Genomic DNA, 19,212 nt, shown 5'->3' with positions numbered 1-19,212 from the left:
ACAAATGACAACGACAGTCAATGAATCACAGGCTCCTGAATTGAGACAGGCACGTACAGGATGAGGCAGGGTGGAGTTAAACTAGTTGAAGATACCACACTTGACAAGGGACAGTGATAAAACAGAACAAGCTATAAAAAGCTAAGAACCTAAGGTCCTGATTTTCAATCAAGTTAGCAAAATTTGATGCAGGAATGCAGATAACTAATGTGAATTTTCATTTAAAAGAACAAATGTATATGATTATAACTTTAAAATATTAATATTGATAAAAGTGTATGGATATTTTTAATACTTTTTTTTTTAAATTGACATGCTAAGGGGGAGTAACTCTGAAATAGGGCATTTTTTTATGGAATCTACATGGAATTAGGCTATTTTATATGCTAGCTAGAATAAAACGTACGGTGATCCTATCTTTTCCTTTGATATTCTCAAAGCATTTTCTAAAAGCTATCTTCCCGTCTTTCAATTTACAATTCTATCATTTAGTTTAGCTCATAATTACATTATGAGAATTTTCCGGTATAATCTATACAAAATGACACATTTTGTCACAACCTTTAGTTTGAGAAAATGCTCGCTGACCTATCATTTTTATTATATTTTTGAACATAAATCAATAAACTTCATTTTGGCAAAGTATGAACAAATTCTATCATTTGCAATTTAGACACCCATATCACCTTAATATCTGTTGTTTACTGTATTGCGGAGAGATGTTTCATTGGCAATAATATAACATCTTCCTATTGTTATATTAACCCATCATATCGATACAAAGCAGAACGATATCTCGCAAAATACAGACCGGTCGTGGCAGGAAATTTATACATCCCCACAACAACAACTTAAACACTAAGCACAGATATACCAGTACTTGCAGTTTTTGACAGCTAGTTTAAATAAAATACAAACTTTTGAAGATATTGTGCACTTAAGACTAAAGAATCATTCCATACACATACTTTCTAAGAAACACATGTTAGTAAGCTATTACTTGCAATCGTTAAATACTTAAGAAATACAAGTGTATTCATATTGAGTGGAAGTCAAATTTACAACATAAAATATTTGTGTTTGGTGTTCTGGCATTTGTTTGTACCTTAGCTGGATCTGGCAAAACTTTTAGGAATTTTGGTCCTCAATGCTCTTCAACTTCGTACTTTATTTGGCTTTTTTTAAAACTTTTTTTAATACGAGCGTCATTGGTAAGTCTTTTGTAGACGAAATGAGCGGCTGGCGTATATACAAAATTATTTCCTGGTATCTATGATGAGTTTATTGTACTGTATTCCCGTCATGTAATTATGTCATTTTAGCGGTAGATTAAATATTTCCAAAACGCACCATTATTTCTTAAAACTTTTCAAAAATAATTCAACAAAAAAGAATGGTTTTGAATTTTTGCTCCATACTTAATTTGTTGAATATGTTTTGTTTGATTTCCTACCCTCAGAGAACACGATTGATCTTTTTGTTGTAATTTGCTTTGAAAAATCTTTCATTTCGCTTCAATTATCTCCACCGTAGGAACTGTGGATTTATCATTGATCATTGATTTCCGGGGTTCAGGAGAACCATAGATTTGAATATTTAACGAAATACACACTTTCCAAAGGAACATACGCAGACTTTGGTAAAAACGAAATAAGTTGATTCACAGTATTGTAAAGTTTGATAGGATTTGGAGCATTGTCAATATGAATTGCCATATTTACAAAGGAGTAGACAACGTGTTTTATTAAAAAAAAAGTACTCAAGTTTAAATCTATTGTTCTGAGAGAGGATTTGAAGGGATTTCCACAATTAAACATTCTTCAAATCAATCTTTAAAATACGGAACCAATGTATAAACTTGTAGCGCGGATTGAAATTTTCTGCATTGGTAAATTTTCAAATATTACTCGAATTTATTTTGACATGTTAAGTAAATGTATAATTATATACTATGATTGTGTTTAGCATATATTTTATCTTTGTTACTTTTTAAATTAACCATGTTATTTGATACAATGTCTGTCGATCCTTTTTTATAACTATTTGTATTAGTTGCAGATTTGATTAAAAATGCATTTTAAATTCGGAACCCCACTAATTTGATACTTAAAATAGAAACTTAATACTTAGCTTAAGGTAACATAATAACCACAAAGATTTTAAATGTTTAAAAATTTCCAACCCATTGTATTTCATCAACTTTTAAATATCTATCACTGAAGGTTACACCAAATTCAAAAGAACGATTTAAAACAGATAATTTTCAATAATATGTATGTTTTTATTTTTACAATACATGTATATAACTTATCCTACTTTAAACCTTAAAGTTTATCAAAAGAGGCGGTAGATACAATAGCGTCATTAAAATTCCGTAAGTCGAGAAGGAACTGCCAACACCATAATGGAAAAAAGTCAACTGAAAGGCCAACAAGTTTTGTGTTGTACGATTTCTAAAGATTGAAAGTTCATTTTTATTCAATCACCAGATGTAAATATAAGTAAAGTGTTTAGAAAGATTATTTTAAGTTGTACATGTGTATATGTATATATATTTTTACTCGACTTAAAATTAAGGACCATTTAAATAAAGATATACTTTTGTTATATACCCGAATTTGTTTTTTCTCAATCAATTTATACATTTTGAACACCGGTAGACTACTGTTGGCTTTATTTATATATTCATTGAAGACGACAGGAAAATCTCATAGAATCAAAAACATTGTACATGTATGTGATATAATTCCAAGCATTTTTTATTTTTTTTATTTTCAGAAGTTGATTTTTTACAATCACTTTTTTCCTATAACAAAAAGTCTTATTTCTGTAACTTTAAAATTTTTAAAAATATATAACGCCATTTGACTATTTTCACTCATTCCAATTGCTAAAAATCATTATGTCAAGTACCAATATTAAAAAAGGAAGATGTGGTATGATTGCCAATGAGACAACTGTCCGCAACAGACCAAAATGAAACAAAATTAACATCTATAGGTCACCGTACGACCAATGTTCTTAAACCGGAAAAATCTAAACAATCTTAAAACCACAGTTGAAAAAAGCATAGTCATATTGGTAATGTGCACTTTGTGATATTAGCGATTTCAATTTTCTACAAACAAACTGTTCAAAAGCAAAAAACTGGAACCATAATCAGTCTAACTTCGTCACATATTATGCAAGGTCTTATTATAAGAATTAATATCGTCATTCAGAAATATGAAATTAAGGTCATACTATACAGTTACAGGGGATATAACGACGTCGCTAACGTTAAATGCGTAAAAACAGTTTTTTTGTTGTACTGATTTTTATCACTCAAACTAATTGAAAACGAGTTCATCGACTCCTCTTTTTTAAAATTTCATTTGGTTTCATTACGTATGAAGATTATTTGTACCAAATTTCATGAAAAAGTCAAAGATGCATTTTATTTTTAAATTTGATAGATATACAGCCAAAATATATGTTTTTTCTACATTCATGAACACTCGATAAATTTATTTATTTCTAAACAAAATATTTCATAAATTTATAGGATACTTATATAGCAGAAAACTTATAAATAATTTAACAAAAACAGCTTGTGTTTATCTTTTAAAACAAAACAGTTATGTTTTTCTGTCGGGAGGAAAAATACGTCCAAAAATCAGAATTTTTAACAAATATCTGAAATTTCAACCTCATTTTTACTTATTTGATTTAAGCAGGTAACAAATGGCCTACTTATCTTAAAGAGAAAAGTTATTACCGTCAGAAATAAACTGTTGGATATGCCCTTAAAGAAACTGAGATATCACTTAGAACTTCAACTTTATAAATGTATGCTTCTCTGTGTCACTCTTAAGTCCATGGCTGCTATAGAAAAATTATCAAACAGGAATGGTGATATCATCTTAGATATCAGGATTGAAAATTGTAGTTGCGCCAGAAGGGCGTTTCGTCTACAAAAGACTCATTACTTATTTGATTTAAGCAGGTAACAAATGGCCTACTTATCTTAAAGAGTAAAATTATCACCGTCAGAAATAAACTGTTGGATATGCTCTAAAGAAACTGAGATATCACTTAGAACTTCAACTTTATAAATGTATGCTTCTCTGTGTCACTCTTAAGTCCATGGCTGCTATAGAAAAATTATCATACAGGAATGGTGATATCATCATAGATATCAGGATTGAAAATTGTAGTTGCGCCAGAAGGGCGTTTCGTCTACAAAAGACTCATCATATTGAAACAAATCTTAACCATACATCTTTTGTTTTGTATATATTTATTTGTAATTTTCATTAAATAATTTGTATAATGATGGAAATTATGTTTATGTATATGTATTTGTGAATGAAAAACTTCTCGAACGGTATTTGTAATGGTATTCCCCTTTGATAAAAGAACGTTGTAGGAGTGTTTCCGAAAGATAAATATAGTTATCGATGCATTTCACATTGACAGTTTGTATGAATGCACAGTCACAGGTAGTCGTTGATGTAAAACGGAGGAATTTTTAAAACCACTGTACTATATTTAGAATTTATCCACGGATACATGTAAAATATAGTTATTGACACACTTATATAGATAATACATACTAAATGCACTAAAAGAAAGAATACTGTGGCTAAAATGATTTACACTACATTGCTGTTTGTTTTAATTGACAACGTGTTTTCGTCCTGTGTTTTGATGGGAAATACAACACTTAAAAGTGAGTAGCTTACATCACATGCTTATGATTATGTAATGAAATTTGTTTTCTATTTGAAACATAACAATTATTTGACACATGCAAATGCAAAAATAATAAAATTTGGCGACACCATCTTTATTTTGTAGATACATATAAATAGCTTTGACTTTGTTGATGTATGTCATATTTGTTTTAGGTCATTACTTTGTACATAAATCAGAATGTTATCCTTGAATTATTGTTCATTTGTCATTTTGGGGACTTACAATGCGGTATGAGTTTTCGTTTTTTTAAGGCCATACGGTGGCCTGTATTATGAATGTTTATTTATATTGCATTTGGCCTTTTGTGCAGAGTTGTCTCATTGACAATCATAACACATTATTTATTTTTTTAATGATCAAATCTGCTAACCGAAGTACCAAGCTTTTTTTTACAAAGGTCTTAATTTTTGATCCTGTAATGTTTTTCATTGTTACATTTTTGTGTCTGTCTTGATTGGATTTACTGTCAACTACAACAGCTGTTTTTATGTGTCTTTGACAGATTTTTTGTTTTATCTGTTCAAATTTTATTGTCTGTTGTATAATGTTTGTTTTCACGATTTTTGCTGCTGTATAACAATTATTGTCAAATTAACAAATAATATCTGTTAAGATTACTCACCAAATTGTGGCAGTATTACAGAACCATAAACAACTATCATAATAGTGGAATGCTTATAGACAGTTATTCAACCAGTTGGTACCCACCATTTTCTTCGGGAAAAGTCTGTACGCATATTCAAGAATGTGAGTTATTTTCCATTGGCTCCGTAAAATCTAATTATGATCAACGCACTATGCTGAATACATTTCACAAATATCATCATTTCTGAAATTTTGGGTAAAAGGTAAGGAGTATATCAATGGAGATAGATCTGAATAGGACAACTTTGTATAAATTCTTCTAACGTTTGGAAGCCATGAGTAGATAAGTATTTATATGTTTGACGGACTTCTGCCTTGATAACATCTGAAAATTCAAGGTTTTCATAGGTTTATAGGTTTACAAAACTTTATAATATTTGAATTTACCTCATTTTTAAACAAGTTATGTGTATTATAGTGGTTGCCTTTGGTTGCTGTCTCAAATGTTGGTTTTCGTACATAAGTGTTATATAAAGCACACCGTTGCTTGAACATTTCATCATCCTGGCACCATTTACTATTTATGATTTACTGTGTGGTACCTTCTTATTTCATATAGTTGCACACTATAATTATCAACAATCACACAAAACGGTATCAACTAAGGGTTTGTATTAGTGATTGGCATAGTTGTGATCACCATTTGCAGGTATGTTTAATATTAAATGAATGGAAATTCGATTAGAAAGCCGTATTACACACACACAAACACAAACATAATAAGACCATTTGTTTCAGAAAAGATCGATAAAAGAAAAATGTAGATTAATTGTAAATTCTAGATATTGTTAGCTACACTTCTATGTATCCTTATTTCCTAGGAAATTATTTTGCACATGCAAAGTTTTTGAAAACTTTGAAAGAATATGTTCCATTTCTGATAAAAATAATGCAATTGTTATAGCTCTTCATCTTTTATATAAGCTTTGGATTTCAAATATTTTTGGCCTCGAGCATCACTGAAGAGACATGTATTGTCGAAATGCGCATCTGGTGCAAGAAAATTGGTACCGTTAATTTTATTACAGCGTCTGAGATTTTCATAAAAGACCGAATTGCTGATTTTGATTATGCAAGAGTTGGAAAATATAAAAAGGTCTATTGCTGCGCTCAAAATTATGATAGAATAATTTGGGAATTCAAGAAAAAGGATGGATTGCAGTGGCAACTATTCCCTTGGTTTCATGTCAACAGAATGTCGGATAATCAGCCTTCACTTCGAGATAAAAACCAGACCCTTCGGATAACAGACATTGGTTGGAGTAACGAAGGGATTTACAGGTGTATAGCACTTTCCAGTGAGAATAAAGTTATTGCAAATCACACTACCAAAATAGAAGTATACTGTAAGTAGTATTAAATAATAGTTATTACATGAATAAGTAAAAAAACAAAACAAACGGACTGCATGAAAACTTCACATTCAGAAGTCTTTTATGAAATGGTATATCAAAAGCTCAAATACATTTAACGAAAGCAAAACAACTTTTATAATCTTGACTTGGTATTGTCATTTTCTTACGTAGAATTAATGTAAATAAAACAATATTTAAGCAAATGATACTAAAGTGTCAGACAAAATATACAAATAAGGGACATTCAAAATTCACAAGTCAGTGTAAAACTTAAAACGACATGTCAGAAAACAAATATCGAACTCCAAGGTAAATTAAAAAAAAAGTAATTTATAAACCAAATAAAATCTAAGAATCTACTCTCACCAACGGAACGGCTGGAAAACAACTGTTATATTCCTGTCTTTGTAAAGGCATATTCAGCATATTCAGACACATAAACAAATGGTAGATTAAACCTTGTTTTCTAGCTAACTTTTGTATTGGATAGAGAAACGGTGGTTCTACTACTGTATCATAAAAACTAAAATTAACAGTGAAAATGAGATCAATCTCAAGAGATTTTGGCAAGATGAATATGTCAACCTAACAATAGGTCTTAAGATAAAAAAAAAAAAAGTAGTTCGCATATTAGAAATTTAAATAAGCTAAGAAATTTACCTGATTGTAATTTAACGTTGAAATCACACTATGAAATATTATAAATGTAAGATTTATCATGTCGTGAAACCCTACGATGATTCTGCAGGTATGTAAAAATATTGTTGAACCATTACATGCAGTAATCATAGTAATGAGATACTAGCCCTAATAATGAAGTGTGCATGCTGATCAATAATACAAATACTATAATAAAGGTCAGTTGAACCCTTACTTTGTTCTATTTATTTAAAAGACACATAAAATAAGGATAAAAAGTACATGCTTTGCCTTCACTCTCAGGAAGTTCTGACTTGTTTTGTCATGAATACTTTATCACAGATAAAGTTTAACAAAATAAATTCATCGCATAAGTGACATTCCATATTCCCCAAATATATAATTTATTAAAAATAATTTTTTGTCTTATGCTCATATTCATCCCTAATTTGTCCTAATAGGGATTATTTTATCACAAATGCAACATTCACATTATCAATCCTGCTAACCCAAGGGGATTTTTTATATGGTCGTCCCCCTAGATTATTGTGCTGGGAAATAGCGATCCTGTTTCTACCAAACTTAAGCGGTATTTCAAAGAAATAAAAAGCATTACGAAATAGTATTAGACAATCCTTTAGACAAACGAACAAGTACAAGAAAATCAAACGGAATACAGACGAAAATATAGAAGAAAAAAATGAGTCCTTAATGTTCCAGAACTATTCAGCTCCAAATAACAAACGATCCTTAAAACATTAACAAAATCCGATTTAAAGTTATTAATAAAAATGTAAAAGCGCCTTTTATTTAAGACTTGTGAATAATTAAGTTGCTTGTTATCATAATGTTATCAGAAATTGTTAAACCCATGCATGCTAAACTTAGTCTTCTGTGCATATTATATGACCTTATATTAAAAAAAATCGGTCAATTTATTTGACATTTAAGTAAGAAATATCATGTTTTTTACATAGCTTGTGTAGACAGAGTAAAACCAGAAGCGTATGGACCTAAGACTCAGTATGGACGTCTCGGCGGAACAGTTAGTTTTACTTGTACCGGTGATTTTGGGTGCACTTCTGATGCTGCGAAAGATGTATCTTGGTATGATGAAAATTATGACACGTTAGATGATGATACATTATTTCCTAGATATAATGTAACAAATGTAGACAGGTATTATTATATCTTATTTATTTAAACTTTGATATTTGCAAGAGGGGGGAAAGTTCCAGAGGGACAGTCAAACTCAAATATCGGATATAAACTGACAACGCCATAGCTAAAACAGAAAAAGACAAACAGACAAATGATAGCACACAATACACAACATAGCAAACTAAAGGCTACGAAAAGCAGCACGAAATCTACCACAAACTAAGGTGATACCAGGTGCTGCGAAAGGGTAAGAAGATATTGCTCCACATGTGGCACCCCTCGTGTATTACTGCTTTTCTGTTCACAAATAATGCCTAAATTTCTTAACAAAATATGTATTAACGAGGAAAAAAGTACGCACTAGGTTTTCATAAAGACGCATACAGCACATCTTGTGTTTGGTAAACTCAAACTACAGATGCCTTTGAAACGTACGTCTATAATTGATTAAATATTAAAATGAAATATATATATGCATTTCTTTCTAACCTAAATTTTGTAAAACTGTGTGGTGTTTGTTATCGTTTGCTAAACGCTACAAAACTAGAAACAAATTCATCGTTTAATCAGTGTTTACTGACCCTGTTTGAACTTTAAATAATGCATGCACATGTTGTTGGTAAGCTGACTTATTCCTCGGTTATAATTAAATAAAGTTCCTTCAGCCAACAAAGTAAGGATTCTAGACTTTACACCATTTTTTTTCCATATTTTCATAAGTCTCCAAACTGTTGGCTTGATTTAGCAAGTTATTCCTTTATATTTCGATACGTTTATATGATACCATAGGAACTAGGGCGAAGGTTTCACTGCATTGTTTGTCTTTTTGCAGATTGTTCCAATGTTCTCTGCTTTTTTTTTAACTCAAATTCAAGGTTGAAGTTAGAAACAAATGTAGCGTTTGTACCAACAAACGATGAACAACAAACTGTAGATGCCTTTGCAAACTTTGCAAACGTATGTTAGAAACATTGCGTAGTTTGCATCGTTTGTGTTATTAAGAAATGCGTTCATAGTACAGTGGATATAAAAAAACCCATATGTAATGTAATTAAATTGTAATGTAATTGTACTGTAATTGGAATGTAATAGTAATGTAATCATATAAATATAATTAGGCTTCAATTCTTCCCCCTTCCTTTTCAATTTCTACTGAAAACTAAATAAAGATATAAAGGAGATTTGCAAATAAAATTAGAACCTTAATTAAGAGTGTTTACAAAGTTAAAGGACACATTTCAATTTTTTTTTCTTAAAAATAACAAATAACAGTCTAACCGTAAAAAATATAGTGTAAAAAATGCACTTGTTATCAAAACATTGCAGTTGGAAACAAACTTCCACAACACATGATATGTTTAAGATAAAAAAAAAAAAAAAAAAAAAAAAGAATAGTAGCAAATTTTACAAAACTACTAGCATATGTAAATCTTCTGTATAACATTTTAGTCATATTGTATTTTAATTTGAGTCTACTTGATCTGAATGTATTTGTAAGGTCAAAGCATACCATTGAAGTATCTACTTTTGTGATAAAAACTATTGAACAGACAGATTTCAAACAGAATTTTACCTGTTATGTATCTTCGGCGTATGGAGATAAAACGTTTACTGTCCAACTCAAAGAAGCAAGTAAGTAAAGCACGTATTTTTGTCTCTATGTTGTGTTAGAATCAGTTCATAAAGGATTTAATATAAGTGTTATAGGGTTCTTTGTCACCAAGGTTTTTGGATACATTTAAAGAGGACGAAATCCATCCTAACCGTAAATAAAGGCAACAGTAGTATACATCTTTTCCATAATCATAATTTTATTAAGCAAAAAAATGTTAGGGTAAAACATCATTTAAAGGGGAAAAATCATAATCAAAATCAATTTTGAAACAGTAAAACCAAAATTGTATATTTTTTTCAAATAGTTGCACTTGCGCGTTCACGCTGTCGGTGGATACTATAATTAGATTTCCCACAAATTTGTATATATCTGATAAACAAAAAGAATCTCGAAAATAATGCGGACCTTGTCCTTTTTTACAGGTTAATCATGCCTCGTACCATTTAAAAATGTTTTGAATATATAGAAATATATGTTTTTATATGTTTTTTTTTATATATACAATGTATATATATATTTCTTGCTTTCACATAATATTTCATCCCTGATGTTTCCTATCAGGAAATCCTTGATGGATGATTGTTGCTTTCAAGGAAGTTATTGCACAAAGAGTTTGAAGTGGTAAAAAGATGAATTATGTTCTTCCTAATCAAATTAACCGTTATAGAACATATATGGCATAGCCATAAACAACAACAAGGGCTAAAAAGTGAAATAGCAAAAATACCGAAGTCAAAGGAAAATTGAATATGAAAAATTCTTCAGCAAACATGAAACAATTGAAAACATCTGTCATATTCCTGTTTTGGTACTGGCATTTATTTCCTTATGTAGAAAATTGTAATGAAAAGAAAGGCCTTTTATCCATGCTACACTGGATCTTTTTGATTTCCGGAAGTCCGTTATGTATTCACATAGTTGGAAAAGTTGCTCAGTTATTGGTTTCTTGTGCGATGGTTATTGATTGTTTTTTTCTTCATTTTTTAGCCTTTTTCTTTTTGTTGAAGTTGTTTTGTCCGGGTTTTTTTTAATTTCAATTCAAAATATCATGCATACCAAAATCTTATGAAACACAACATAAAGAAGTTATTGGTTTGTTTTACAAAAGGTATGCATATGTTAGAGTTGCAAAGAAGTACTTGTCTTACTATATCACGTTGTTCACAAATACCACATTTAATTGATATTATATTCAAATATAAAATCTATAAATATTATTTCATTTAAGAAAATTCTGAATGTTAAAAACAAAATTCGTATTTGTAATTTTTAGGTGTGGAAATAACGAAAATGACTTTGATAACAGCGGAAGAAATAAAGGGAATAGTTGCGCCATGTGTTGTTATATTGACACTGGTATTTGTTTTCACTGCGGTGTTTTACTTCAGAATAAAGCTGTTTATCCTTTCACGGATACCTTACTGGCATTTAATGGACCAAGGTAATTCTTATTTTATCAAAAACTATGTTTTATATAATTTGTAATATTTGATTAACCTTGCTGCTGCATGAGCCAATAAAGGTTTTATTGACCAGTAATTTTAACAGATTTTGATGGTAAAAGAACCAAATATGTAGAGTCAATGTCTTATAGATTTATTTCATACTAAAGCTTTATTTCAAAGATAAAGAAAAAGAAGATGTGGTATGATTGCAAATGAGACAACTCTACAAAAGAGACCAAAAGTAAGATCAAGACACAATTCAAAATGCTCAGAATATGTCAACATGGTCAACACATACTGAGCAACAAAAAAAGAATGTCAAAAACCGGTCGGGAAATTCCCAGACAAATTTTAACGTCGAGATTTAACAGTATTCAAAATGTCGAGAGCATGCCGAGTTTCATACAAATTTGATATGAGTGAAAAAATTTCGAGAAAAATTAGGACAAAAGTCATACTTTTTGAGAATGTCGAGTTATTGGTCATGCAAATCGAGACAACGAGTGGTCTTTTCAGAGTTTTGGACATTTGAAATGATAGAGTGTCGCTTTTAAAATTGTTTTCATAAATAAGATTTTGTTCCTCTATAGTTACTAACGCCCATAGACTACCCAACCCTGTACACATAAGACTAATAAACCAAACTAAAGTTCAAATTCAATACCCACACGACAGTGCCATGTGCTGATTTAAATTGCACATTATGATACATAATATCATGTCGACAAAGCAAGATAAAAATATTTAACTGGGAAACACGTCTTTTTCGAATGTTTATTTCCCATGAAGCGCGGGAATACAAATAACAGTCTATGGGCAGACAACTAGAAGAAATAAATTTCAATCTAATTCAGATCCTTCAAACGGTTGAAATTACATTTTTGTTATGGCAGTCAAACTGTTCCTTACAATCTGTATATTATCCTCCAATTTATTTTGTGGATGCTCCTAATTTGTTTGGTGTATGGTGTTGTTATAGTTTTATCTATTAAATTTGCTTCAGTTTAGTATAGAATAATTGTGAGTTGTATAACTGTCATAATGATTATGCTGCAGTCCTTTATTTATACTTTTTTTCTAAATTAGGTGCAAATAGTTACCATGTCTTTATACTTCATGAAGACGAGGATTTACAACTTGCTGAAGGAATTCAAAAAAAGTTACAATCAGACGGTTATAATGTCAAAATATCTGGAAGCATCACTGGTGGAACTGGTAAGATCAAATGTATTTATGCACATTTAGGGTTCGTTCCCATACTATAACCTTTTCGGATTATATTGTTGAAAAATTGTTGATGTGTTACTTATAGATTATCGGTGGTCGCTACGTTGTTAGTTTTATTGACAACGCACGAACGCCCATAATTGGGGTGTGTTTTTTGCAATAATTGTTCATATCACTTTACAGGGCTCCCGAGAAATGAATTATCATGTCATAAGATCAACGGAAAAAATCGTAAAATAGCAATCAATGTATAGTGAATTGAAAAATACGTGATTTAGTAAATCCCTGAAAGTTCTGGAGATTTCTTGGTGACATCCCGTTTCTCCAGCTTTTAATAACATGTCGATACAAACATTGTTATATCTATTGTTGTATCCATAAGTTGGTTTTATAAATTTTTCTGATTACTTTTTCTTGTTATTCACCTGAAAACCTTTAAAAAAAATGTGTATGCATGTTAAAAATAAATTAGAACAAAAGTCATACTTTTTGAGAATGTCGAGGTTATTTGTCACGCAAATCAAGACAACGGTTGGTCTTTTCAGACTTTTGAACATTTGTAGTGCTAGAATGTCGCTTTTAGATTTGTTTTCTTAAATAAATTGTGTTCTTTCACAATAACTAACGCCCATAGACTATCCAATGTATTTGTATTGTAGTCCTGTTATGTAATGTTGTAATTTAAACGTTATATTTAACATTGCCATAAAAAGGGGTGGTTTGGTATGCTACAAAATCAGGTTCAACTTACATTTTTTTTTAAATGTCCTGTTACAAGTCAGAAAAATTACTATTGTTATGTTATAGTTAGTTCCTGTGTGTTACATTTCAAATGTTATGTTTCTGTTGTGTCGTAGTTCTCCCCCTATATTTGATGCGTTTTCCTCAGTTTTAGTTTGTAACCGGATTTTTTTTTCTCAACCGATTGATGAATTTCGAACAGCGGTATACTACTGTTGCCTTTATGTATGAAAATTTAAAGTTTTTTTGCACTTCAAACAATATATTAAAATTCAATCAATGAATAAACTAGTTTGCTTTATTTACAGTTATATGGCAGAAGGTACAAGAATTTGCACAAGATAGTAAGAGTTTGGTAATTATTTATCCTTCGGAATATTCAATAATTAATCCGAATAATACTTTCGAAAGTTTGGTGGCATGTAGACAGTACTTCAGTCCAAATCTTGTTACAGTTGTAGAAAAAGCTTCGAAAAGAGGAGGCCCACTTGAATTTATAGAAACTGACAGAACATTTGTAAGAATCAAATACCCACCCAAACACAATTGTAGTACATATCGACAGGAAAATTTCTTCTGTAAACTTAAACTTCGGATGCCTAGAAAGACCGAGAATAATGTTTGGTGTTGTTCAACAAAACCGGGACAAATACAACAAGGGGCTGAAGATACAGAACCACTGAACACACCTATAGTACGTAACATTCAACAGGATGATGAACAGGCTGATCGTAGGAACCAACCTGTATAGTTTCTAGGAAATTGATTTGCAAAACAACTAAGTTACAATCCTCAAATATATAAATCTTCTACGAGAATCATTTATATATAGTAGGCGTTTTCCTGGTTTTTATCAGAAAATGCTCTGTTTGCAAGGACAAAATTAGAAAAAATGCCTTGTCATCTTGCTTGCATATATATACGTCCATATGAAGCTACCTAAACAAAGTCATAATGATACTGTTGAAATAACCATGCCTCCACATCAACATGTTCGTGGTCATCTGACATTTATTTGATAAACATACCGGCATTTGAATAGGTTGATGTGCCATTAGATTGAGATTGAGGTCACTTGACCCGTATTTCAATTTCAGTAACTGTGATACTGAAAGAACACTTGTTTTCAGGGTTGTGTTTTTTTTTAAATAAATTGAAAATTATAAACGTCACATCACGTATATGTGTATGTCCCAGATCAGGAAGTTAATTGGAGAATAAGTCTGTGATGGCGGACTTTTAGAATGTGATCACAGTCCTCTATTTTCTTTGTAACTCTTTCACATGATTCGCTTGCCTGCCAACCAACAAGACCTTCAACATTACAAATGAAATCTCTTAATAGCACATTATTGACAGGGATTTAAACTTTGCAATCTTTTATCGCAAAAGACCAATCAACGGAGCGAAAATTACTTATCATTTGACTTTTCTTTATAGCTAGCAAAACTTTGTTAAAACCTTCATTATGAACGCTAAAATCTATACATTGAAAGCCAGAGGTGTATAAAGAAATAACAATTCACAAGCAGTGGTATCAACTCAGTGCCAGTAACTGAGACACACTTTATAAATTTCGAGCGTCCGATGCGCTTTACTGTGTTACCTAACTTACCTTCATGAAAAAATGGGTTCACCCTCGTCAGGAACCAGTGCATTAGAAAGCCAGAGATGTCCAAGTCACAACTTGTAAAAAAGTTTACCATTATAAGTCACTAGTATGGCCTACAACACGGAACAGCAAGCTATAAATAGCCACAGGATTAAAATGTTAAAATGAGTGAAAAATCATTTCCGCACCAAAACTCTGACTATTGAGCTCACGTAACCCTTTGGGGCCAACAGTTTGTTAACCAGCAGTGGCATCGTCTCATTACAAGTAAAATCAAACTCTTTAAACTGTCGTGCGTCCGAAGCGCTCTTTATGGGTCCACATTTAACCGGAACTCTGAAATTTTAACCTTTGAAACCAGAGGATAATACATACGCCTTGAACTTCATCACCAAATGGACCTAAAATAAAATCGTATCCATCTAAGGCAAACTTTGCCTGAGTAAGTTGTAACCTCAGTTTCTAAATGAATTCTAAATTTGTCAACGGGAAATTTTTAAAAAGTTACAAATCCTCTCAATACCGAAGAACCAACTACTGAGCTGAAGTTGCCTCCAACTCTCTTTAAAAAATATAACACTATTGCTTGAACGGAGAATTCAGCCATTTTAAAAGACAACATCTCAAAAAGAAGATCAATAAATAGGTTGTCTGTGTCTGCATGTGTATATTTAATATTTGATAAAGAAAACAGCAGTTAGTGGTGTGTGTATTTCGTATAGTTCATCAATGTTCTGTCACATAAATAATGAAATATGTAAAATATCAGATGTATGTGCTTTGTTTGAGCATTACAATTCACAGGTATTGGTCTTTTGTGCATATATAATGCGAGATATAATGATCGGTTATTTAGACAAAATCAATATCACTCATATAAAGTAGTTTTGAGAATCTTTAAGTCGTACAGGTTCCCACTGGAATTGACGAAAAGAAAAGAGGAACGTACCTTTAAAAAATATTATCTGTTGATTAACTGTTCGCGTTTGGAAAAGAGGGGCAAAAGATACTAGAGGGGCAGACAAACTCAAAAATCAAAAATAAACTGACAACGCCATGGCTAAAAATGAAAAAAAGACATACAGACAAATAATAGTACACATGACAAAACATAGAAAACTAAAGAATAAGCAACTCAAATCCCACCAAAAACTTGGGGTGATCTCAAGTGCTCCGTAAGGATCAGCAGATCCTGCTCCACATGTGGCACACATCGTGTTGCTCATGTTATTACAAACCCGGTAAATAGTCTTATTCGGTAGGTCACATGCATGAAAGGGAAGGGTATTGTAGTTCCTACGCAAAGAACATATCCGATAGCATATGTGAAACGCGGTTATTCCGTTTTCACAGAACTAGTATAAATTTTTATTTAGGGACCAGCTTAGGTCCACCTCAAGGTGTGGGATTTTCTCGCTGGGTCGAAGACCCGTTGGTGTCATTTGGCTGTTATCTGCTCTTTGATCGGGTAGTTGTCTCTTTAACATATTCCCCATTTCCATTTTCACATTTATTACTTCAATTAACAAACATGTCTACATCTGCCAAAGAACTCACCAAAACAAAGTAATGAATAAAAAAAATTAAAGAAATAAACATTACATTCATATATCATTGGGATGTGTTTGTTAAAGTGTGCATGTTTAGAACAATTATTTCAACATGTATGGGTGTATTGGATTTTTCTAATGTACAAGTTAAAGTTACCAGAATAACGATCTTAATTATACAGAACCTCTATTTGACGTTTTTAAAAACGTAATTACTATTTTTCACCACACGTGGCGGTTGTTAACTTTCTTATTACTGTGTTAAATTCGGGATTTAAATAAATTTCTCTTTATGTTGTATCTTAAAAGGACATTTCGATTTAATATCAAATTTAAACTAACTTGGCAAAATTCCAACCCACGCAAAGAACATACTAAAATTCAAATCCTCTTTCATGTAAATATTTATCTGCAATGTCAACATCATAACAAGATCAACAATAGATAAGGTCAATTTCTTTCAAAGTTTCGGTATTTGGTCTTCTTGGTAACTGCTTTCTTAAAATGGTTGCGGAAATTTTCATTATGAATAACATAAGCCACTGGTTTTGCAAATGCCGTGCAATGTGTGAAAATAACAAAAATATAAAACACAACATCAGGAATCCCATGGTAACGGTCGAAAGTTTGAACATACGTAATGATAATATACGGTATCCATAACAACAGATATGTTACCGTTATGATGAGATAGGTTTTGATCCATGTCACATCACTTTTATACAAATAAAAAATGTTTTTAACTCCTTCTGTGTCCTTTGACGTCTTATTTTCTTCATCTGAGCTTTCATCTCGAGCAAATCCATCTTTATCGATTTCTCTTCCTAATATCGGTTTCTTTCGTTTCATTCCAGCATTCTGGAATTTCAGCTGTTGTCGTTTAAGCCTAGCCGAGTAGCTGTCTCCGTTCGCACAATCTGCTTGTTCCAATATTATCTGGCCTCCTCCAGATACTCCTTTTTGTAACTTTTTCATTTTAATGAATATGATAACATAAGCTATAACCATGACTAAAAACGGAATTCCTACGGCGACGGCTGTTGCAAATCTCATTTGTCGCGTGTTTTTTTCATAGTCCATAGAACACTGAAATTGGTTTTCAAAATAGGTTATTTCTCCCCATCCGGTAAAAGGAAAAATTGAAATAACTGCATCAAAAAGCCACATAGCAATTAGAATAATAACAATTACCGTATTAATGCATATTTCACTGTGTCGAGATGGCTTTAATATGAAAAGTGCCCTCTCTAATGCCAGCAGCATGAATGTATGCATATTCAACAGGAGACAAAAAGACATTGTAAATTCTTGAAGTTGGCAAACCTCGGTTGGTAGTCCCCATTCTCCCAGGAAAGCTGATATCAGACTAAACAGTGTCCAGAATGTGATAGATATTATGTCTACTAAAGCTAAACTGAATAAGAAGTATTTAGTTGGTTGGCGAAGTTGTCTTCTTCTGATGAAAACGAAAACATATAAAATGTTAAATAGCAATCCTAAAACTGCAATCAGCGTGAAACTTATCCCGACACCAAGTTTGACGGAAGTATCCATATTTTATCAAGTATGTAGTTCTCTTACACTTTCCCAATCATAGATTCCTTTAAAATGAAATTATGTCATGTATATTGTACTTTCATAGTTACTTTTCCGAACATAAATTCCTTTAAAATAAAAATGTTGTCATGTATACAGTTCTCTTAAACTTTCCAAAACATAAACTCCTCTAAAATAAAATGTATACGTATGATATATCAAATAAATTTCACATAATCTCCTGTGTCTATTCAATGTGTATATAAACTACAAGGATCGATACCTGGTGTTAAATTCGTGCTCAAACACGATCACCAAACGGATCAGATGAAAAGATTCACTAGTATTTTATATACCTTGATATATTTACATAAGTATTTCTTACTGAATACACGTTTTTATAAAAAGAAACAAATCTAAACTCGTTATGCTCCATAGATTTGTATATGTTCATAATTAATTACTGATTTTTGGGATTTAACATTTCCAATATGCCTTGATGTGATTAAATTATCTATAACTAATTTGTTTAGAATAACATTAGTTTCGTTTGCTTGATTTAATTAAAACAATTTATCTTGCAGATGCTTTTAATTACTTTATACAACACGGGACAACACGAGCTTTACGTTTTAACATTCATGCATCATAATTTTAAAGTTACACTTTATAAAACAGGTGCGTTATAAAAGTGTTTTTTTTTAATTTACCTTTATTACGACATTGGAGATCCAGAATGTATGATCTATGATATCGCGTTAAAATTAACTTCATTGGAAATGAACAATTTTATGAATTTCAGACTCTGCGTTATACTTAATATTGTATTGTATAAGAGTGATTTAATGTATTTAATTGTAGTTAACATTTTCTTATTATATATTATATATCACACAATGATGATATTTTATGGATAAAGACCATTAAAAATATATTGGACAATGCCGGA

General features: G+C 31.2%; 2 protein-coding genes across 2 annotated transcripts; one reads left to right on the top strand and one right to left on the bottom strand.

Annotated features, from left to right (window-relative positions):
- Nucleotides 1–4,423: 4,423 nt before the first annotated feature.
- LOC134711810 (uncharacterized) lies at nucleotides 4,424–14,701 on the top strand. Its single transcript, XM_063572707.1, has 7 exons — nucleotides 4,424–4,711; nucleotides 6,411–6,728; nucleotides 8,354–8,555; nucleotides 10,036–10,169; nucleotides 11,426–11,593; nucleotides 12,684–12,812; nucleotides 13,874–14,701. The coding sequence occupies exons 1-7, from the start codon at nucleotides 4,630–4,632 to the stop codon at nucleotides 14,314–14,316; spliced, it is 1,476 nt and encodes a 491-aa protein (XP_063428777.1). The 5' UTR covers nucleotides 4,424–4,629; the 3' UTR covers nucleotides 14,317–14,701.
- A 2,417-nt stretch (nucleotides 14,702–17,118) lies between these two features.
- Nucleotides 17,119–18,694, bottom strand: LOC134711809 (rhodopsin, GQ-coupled-like). Its single transcript, XM_063572706.1, has one exon. It carries the CDS (start codon nucleotides 18,279–18,281, stop codon nucleotides 17,178–17,180), a length of 1,104 nt encoding a protein of 367 aa, XP_063428776.1. The 5' UTR covers nucleotides 18,282–18,694; the 3' UTR covers nucleotides 17,119–17,177.
- Between the last annotated feature and the right edge of the window lie 518 nt (nucleotides 18,695–19,212).

This window comes from Mytilus trossulus, chromosome 3 (genome assembly GCF_036588685.1).
Source record: "Mytilus trossulus isolate FHL-02 chromosome 3, PNRI_Mtr1.1.1.hap1, whole genome shotgun sequence".
Classification (NCBI taxonomy): Eukaryota; Metazoa; Mollusca; class Bivalvia; order Mytilida; family Mytilidae; genus Mytilus; species Mytilus trossulus.
This window is presented reverse-complemented; position numbering and strand designations above follow the sequence as displayed.